This window comes from Mandrillus leucophaeus, unplaced genomic scaffold (genome assembly GCF_000951045.1).
Source record: "Mandrillus leucophaeus isolate KB7577 unplaced genomic scaffold, Mleu.le_1.0 Scaffold402, whole genome shotgun sequence".
Lineage (NCBI taxonomy): Eukaryota > Metazoa > Chordata > Mammalia > Primates > Cercopithecidae > Mandrillus > Mandrillus leucophaeus.
Genome location: NW_012104277.1, coordinates 1,486,197 through 1,493,043, shown reverse-complemented (window position 1 = coordinate 1,493,043; position 6,847 = coordinate 1,486,197). Strand labels below are relative to the sequence as shown.

Sequence of the window (6,847 nt, the reverse complement as noted above, 5' to 3'; positions counted from 1 at the left end):
TTTCCCCAGCCAACAGCCAGTTATGTGATCTCAGAAATTCAGTTTATTTCTCTGGCCTAAATCTCCTCTTTTACAAAGTGAGAAGGTCAGACCAGATAATTTCCAATGTTTCTCTTTAAAATTAGGATTCAAAACTCATTGAGGAAGAGAAGCCAACTTCCTTGATATTTCTTTCCACATCAATCAATGTTAGGATCACAGGAATAAGTGACATTAAAAGGGTCACCTACCTGAATATTTTAAAGAATGCTACAAAGAAAAATATGATGTGATTTGCTTGTAAAACTGTGCTATCTAGAGAATAATGATAAAAAAAGAAATAGCAACGAAGAGGCTGACGGCAATTACAACATCTCTACCATCCAGCACTGAGTCTGGCATACCCTAGAGGTCATAAATTTGTCTCTTGGCCAGACACAATGGTTCATGCCTATAATCCCAGCATTTTGGGAGGCCAAGGAAGGAGGATTGCTTGAAGCCAGGAATTTGAGACCAGCACGGACAACAAAGCGAGACCCTCTACAAAAACTAAAAAAAAAAAAAAAAATTAGCTGGGTGTGGTGGCACACACCTGTGGTCCAAGCTACTTGGGAGGCTGAGGCAGAAGGATTGCTTGAACTCAGGAGTTAGAAGCTGCAGTGAGTTATAATCACACCACTGTACTACAGCCCATGTGACAGAGTGAGACCCCGTCTCTACAAATATAAATAAATAAATAAATAAATAAATAACTTTGTCCCTCCAGCTTGGACTAGAGATCACAGAAAGTGAAATACAGAATGGATGAGAGGAAAACCCAGCAAGTTAACCATCCGAGATAAGCAGAACAGCAAAAATAGGCTGTTAGAACTAGAAAACAATAGAAGGGGGAAAACAAAAAAATCAATGAAATGAAAAGATCGTTCTTTAAAAGATCAATAAAATTGATAAACCTCTAGTGAGACAATCGAGAAAAAAAAAGACCCAAAGTATTAGTATTATTCATGAAAGAGCAATAATCACCACTGATCCCAAGACATTAAAAGGATAATAAATGAATACTTTCAACAATTCGGTGCTCATAAACGTGATAATGTGGATGGAATGGACTAATTCTTTGAAAGATACAAACTACCAAAACTTATACAAGGAGAAACAGAAAGTTTATATAGGCCTATATTTATCAGACAAATTCAATCAGTAAGTAATAACCTTCCAAAAAAGACAGTGCCAGGACCAAATGGCTTCACTGGTAATTTTTACCAAACATTTAAGGAAGAAATGATACCAATTCCCCACAGTCTCTTCCAGAAAATACATCAGCCCTCCTTTATCTGCAGTTCTGCTTTCTTCAGTTTGAAGAGGGGTCTCACAATTCCTATTCAACATCATACGTTAAGTCCAAACTAATACAGTAAGACGAGAAAAAGAAATAAAAGATATACAAACTGAGAAGAAAGAAATAATACTGTCTTTGTTCCCAGATGATTTCCTAGTGGGAATTCTCAAAGATTCAACAAGAAGCCTCCTGAAACTAATATGCAAGTATAGTAAGATTTCAGGATACAAGGTTAATATACAGAAGTCAATTTCTTTCCTGTGTACCAGCAATTAATTTGAAATGTAAAAACAATACCATTTATAGTAGTTCTGCATTCCCAGTGAAATACTGTGGTACAAATATAACAAAATATGTACAGGATCTAAATGTAAAAATTATAAAACTCTAACGAAAAATATCAAAGAAAATCTAAATAATAGAGAGACATTCCAAGTACACAGATTAAAAGACTCAACTGTTGTTGTTCAGATAGGGTCTGACTCTGTCATCCAGGCTGGACTGCAGTGGCATGATCATCACTCACTGCAGCCTAGAACTCCTGGTTCAAGGGATCCTCTGCCTCAGCCTCCCAAGTAGCTATCACTACAGGTGTACACCACCATGCCAGGTTGACTTTTTAAATATTTTTGTAGAGACAGGGTCTCATTACATTACCCAGGCTGGTCTCCAACTCCTGGCCTCAAGAGATCCTTCTGCCCCTGGCTCCCAAAGTGCTTGGATTACCAGTGTCAACCACCACGCCCAGCCCATCAATATTTTTTAAGATGTAAATTCTTCTCAACTTGATCTAAGGATTCAATGCAATGCCAATCAAAATCCCAGCAAGTTATTGTATAGATATCAACAAACTGTTTGAAAGTTCATATGGAAAGGCAAAGACATAGAAAAGCCAATACAATATTGAAGAACAAAACTGGAAGACTCACAGTACCCAATTTCAATACTTACTATAAAGCTACAGAAATCTGGCCAGGCACAGTGACTCACTCCTGTAATCCCAGCATTTTGGGAGCCCAAGGCGGGTGATCACCTGAGGTCAGGAGTTCAAGATCAGCCTGGCCAACACGGTGAAACCCCATCTCTACGAAAAATACAAAAATTAGCCCAGTGTGGTGGCACACACCTGTCACTCCAGCTACTTAGGAGGCTGAGGTGCAAGAATCAACCTCCCAGAGGCAGAGGTTGCAGTGAGCTGAGATCGTGCCACTGCATTTCAGTCCAGGCAACAGAGTGAGACCCTGTCTCAAAAAAAAAAAAAAAAAAAAAACCAGTAACAACAAAAAGCTACAGAAATCAAGACAGCATGGTACTGGCAAAAGAACAAACATATTGATCAATGGAACAGAACAGAAAACCCTTAAATAAATCTACACAGAAACAATCAACTTTTCTTTGACAAAGTTGCAAAGGCAATGCAGTGGAGAAAGGATAGTCTTTTCAACAAATAGTGGCTGGGTACAGTGGCTCATACTTGTAATCCCAGCACTTTGGGAGGCCAAGGCAGGAGGATCACTTGAGCCTAGGAATTCAAGACCAGCCAGGGCAACATGGTGAAACCTTGTCTCTACAAAAAATACAAAAATTGGCCAGGTGTGGTGCTGTGCGCCTGTAGTCCCAGCTACTTGGGAGGCTGAGATGGGAGGATCACTGAGCCAGGAAATCAAGGCTGCAGTGAGCTGAGGCTGTGCCACTGCACTCCAGCCTGGGCAACACAGTGAGACCCTGTCTCAAACAACAACAACAAATGATGCTGAAGCAACTGGCTATCCATGCGCAAAGAAATGAATCTATTAATAAACACAGACCTTACAGCCTCCATAAAAACTCAAAATAGGCTGGGCGCGGTGGTTCACGCCTGCAATCCCAACACTTTGGGAGGCCGACGCGGGCGGATCACCTGAGGTCTGAGACCAGCCTGACCAACATGGAGAAATCCCATCTCCACTAAAAGTACAAAAAGTAGACAGGCGTGGTGGCGCATGCCTGTAATCCCAGCAGCTCAGGAGGCTGAGGCAGGAGAATCGCTTGAACCCAGGATGCGCATGTTGCAGTGAGATGAGATCGCGCTATTGTACTACAGCCTGGGCAACAAGAGCGAAACTCCGTCTCAAAACAAAAAAAAAAAAAACTAACTCAAAATAAATCACAGGTCTAAATGTAAAATGCAAAACTAGAACTTCTAGAAGAAAACACAGGAGAAAATCTAGGTGACCTTGGTTTGGTGATGAGGTTTTAGATACAATACCAAAAGCACAATTCATAAAAGAAAAAACTGATTTAATTTTTTCTTATTTATTAAATAAATTTATTAAAATTAAAAACTCCTGCTCTGCCAAAGACACTGTAAAGACAGTAATAAGACAAACCACAGTCTCGGAGAAAATATTTGCAAAACTCATAAAGGACTCATATCAAAAATATACAAAGAACTCTTAAAACTCAATGATAAGAAAAATAATCCAATTTTAAAATAAGCAAAAGATCTGAACAGACATCTGTTATCTAACAAAGAATCTGTCTGATCTTTGTCCCAGGTTTCTGGCACAGAGCTTCTAAAATCCTTGGAATTTTCCAAGTGACAGAAGTGTCTTTGTTATCCATGAGCTCCCTGGATCACACGTGAGTTTACACTAATAAAGTGACTCATGATGGGCCCCTAGAGCTTCGAGATGGGAGACTAATGAAAAATAACAAAGAACATCTAAATAATAGAGACATTCCAAGTACATAGATTAAAAGACTGAATTTTTGTTGTGGAGATACGGTCTCACTCAGTCACCCAGGCTAGGGAGCAGTGGCGTGACCACAGTTCACTGCAGGCTCGAACGCCAAGCTGCTGAACACACTGATGTGCTGGCAGCAGGGGTTTCCTCTCACTGGGAGAGGAAACAGAAGTTTTGTGTTCAGGAACCTCCCAGGCAGTACCCTGTGTATCTCTTCATTGGCTAGTCCTGATCTGTACCCTTTCTAATAAAACTGTAATTTTAAGTATAGTGCTTTCCTGACCCGTAAGTCTGGCCACTCTCAAAGAAGGTTCCAGAGAATGTGGCTGGGCACAGTGGCTCACACCTGTAATCCTAGCACTTTGGGAGGCCAAGGTGGGCAGATCAGTTGAGGTCGGGAGTTCAAAACCAGCCTGGCCAACATGGTGAAACCCATCTCTACTAAAAATACAAAAAAAAAATAGCTGGGTGCGATGGTGCGCCACTTGTAATCCCATCTACTTGGGAGGCTGAGGCAAGAGAATCTCTTGAACCCAGGAGGCGGAGGTTGCAGTGAGCCGAGATCCTTTCATATGCATTTAGCACCTAACACCAAGGATTATAACATTACTTATAATTATAAAATTAGCACAGTTATTTTTCCTCTCCTTTTGCCCTAATAAAGGCCTCTTAAGTAAGTTTTCAAAGGGTAGGTCTCAGAGCAGCAGCAGTTCGTGGCCAGTGTAAAGATGACCACCACAGAAAGAAATGACAGGCCAGCCTGGGCTATCCAGAGAGGCTCTGACCCAGGAGGAGGCAGAAGCTGAGTCTGTTGTCTGTGGATGGGAGCTGATAAAGCCTGAGTATATGTTTTTGTATACTGATCCCACTCTATGGGTTCTGCTCTATCTTATCCGTTTTCTTAACATAACCTCCAATCTTTTTTTTTTCTTTTTTTTTGTGAGACGGAGTCTCGCTCTGTTGCCCAGGCTGGAGTACAGTGGCATGATCTCGGCTCACTGCAAGCTCCCCATCGCAGGTTCACAACATTCTCTGCCTCAGCCTCCCGAGCAGCTGGGACTAGAGGCGCCCGTCAACACGTCTGGCTAATTTTTTGTATTTTTAGTAGAGACAGAGTCTCACTGTGTTAGCCAGGATGGTCTCAATCTCCTTACCTCGTGATCCACCCGCCTTGATCTCCCAAAGTGCTGGGATTACAGGCATGAGCCACCACGCCCGACCCCATCTTTACTTACTAGTAAAGTTATCTACTGGGAATGAAACAGATCATCTCAGGAAAGATACTTACAGATCTCTGGCAACTCATTTGAACTAGCAACTGAAAACAAGTGTGACTTTTATGGAGGCAGTTTTTCAGCTCTACTCGGAAACAGGTATATATCCACCTAAACAATCCCCAACAGGTAATACTTTAATAAAATAATGATAAAACACCAAACCTAATCACAGAGGCTAGGTAAGATTTAGGAGGACTTCTTAGAAGAGATCAAACACCCTAGGAGTATTCATTTCACTTTTTACATTTAGAATACTACGTACTCCTCTATTCCCATCTGCTATCAATAAAGATATAGACATACTCAATTATAATTCCATGTTAAAAAATATTATGTCTTAACACAGTATACAAGTATACAAATTATGACTATGCCACAGAGGAAATTAGTGTATATCTGGTTTTTTATTAGCTTACGTGAGTTCCTGGAGGGCTTGTTTTGATCTCTGCAGATCTGGCAAATAATGAGAAAGCAATCCTTCTGCCAGTTGCTCCACAGCTTTGTCTTCTATAGTCAAGTCCTCTATTAACCCTTCATCTGGAGAAGTGTCACTTAAACCTGTCCCCAGCAAAAATCAAATTTAGGAACTTTTTATTTATTTTATTTATTTATTTATTTATTTATTTATTTTTTAGGCTAGTCAACTGAAGCAGTGGGATTAGAGAAGGAACAAAGAAATCTGTAACTGGTTGTGATCAATTAGTTGTAAACACCACTGCACTCTGACCAGTCGGAACCTTTCAAATTGACACAGCTAATAAAAGGAGGCTGGGGAGTAGCAGGTAGAAAGGAAGCCCACAAATGGGGTTGAGAGCACACACACACACACTCCCAACCACAGGTATCCTTCTTTTCTTTTTAAACTTTTATCTCTGAGCTTCCTCTAAAAAATGAGTTATGAATGCTCAAAAAATGTTTTTAAGTTACTACTATAAGGTAAAGCCTATGATAAATGAACATTTACACAAAATTCTGTATCTTTATATATTTTTCAGGGCAGAGGACTTATAGTTGTCACAGGATTATCAAAGGAGTCTGAAGGCCAGGAGCAGTGGCTCACACCTGTAATCCTAGCACTTTGGGAGGCCAAGGAAGGAGAATTGCTTGAGCCCAGAATGGCTGGGCATGGTGGCACACACCTGTGGTCCCAGCTATTCAGGAGGCTGAGGTGGGAGGGTAACTTGAGCCCAGAAGTTCATAGTTGCAGTGAGCTATGATCACACCACTGCACTCCAGCCTGGGCAACAGAGTGAGACCCTGTCTCAAAAAAATAATATAAAAATAAAAATAAAATAAAGGAGACTGAGGCCAAAACGTGGGTAACAGTCACTGAACTAAAGCATTCTTGCTTTCAAAAGCATGAAAAAATTATATAAACAGAAATGCAATGCCTAAAAAAAGTATGTTTTCAATTCTGTGGAAACAAAACTATAGGTCAACATTGATTTTGCATATAGTTTGATGTGTTATTTACATGTAAAAGGGGGGTGGTTGTGTTATTTGTTAGGGAGGAAAAGAGGGATTTT

At 40.5% G+C, this 6,847-nt stretch overlaps 1 protein-coding gene across 1 annotated transcript in view; it reads right to left on the bottom strand.

Moving 5' to 3' along the window:
* Nucleotides 1-6,847, bottom strand: part of BLOC1S6 (biogenesis of lysosomal organelles complex-1, subunit 6, pallidin) — a 22,301-nt gene that overhangs the window by 10,233 nt on the left and 5,221 nt on the right. The window contains exon 2 of the mRNA XM_011992108.1: nucleotides 5,738-5,879. Coding sequence (XP_011847498.1) covers nucleotides 5,738-5,879 — 142 coding nt within the window. The remainder of the gene's footprint in view (nucleotides 1-5,737; nucleotides 5,880-6,847) is intronic.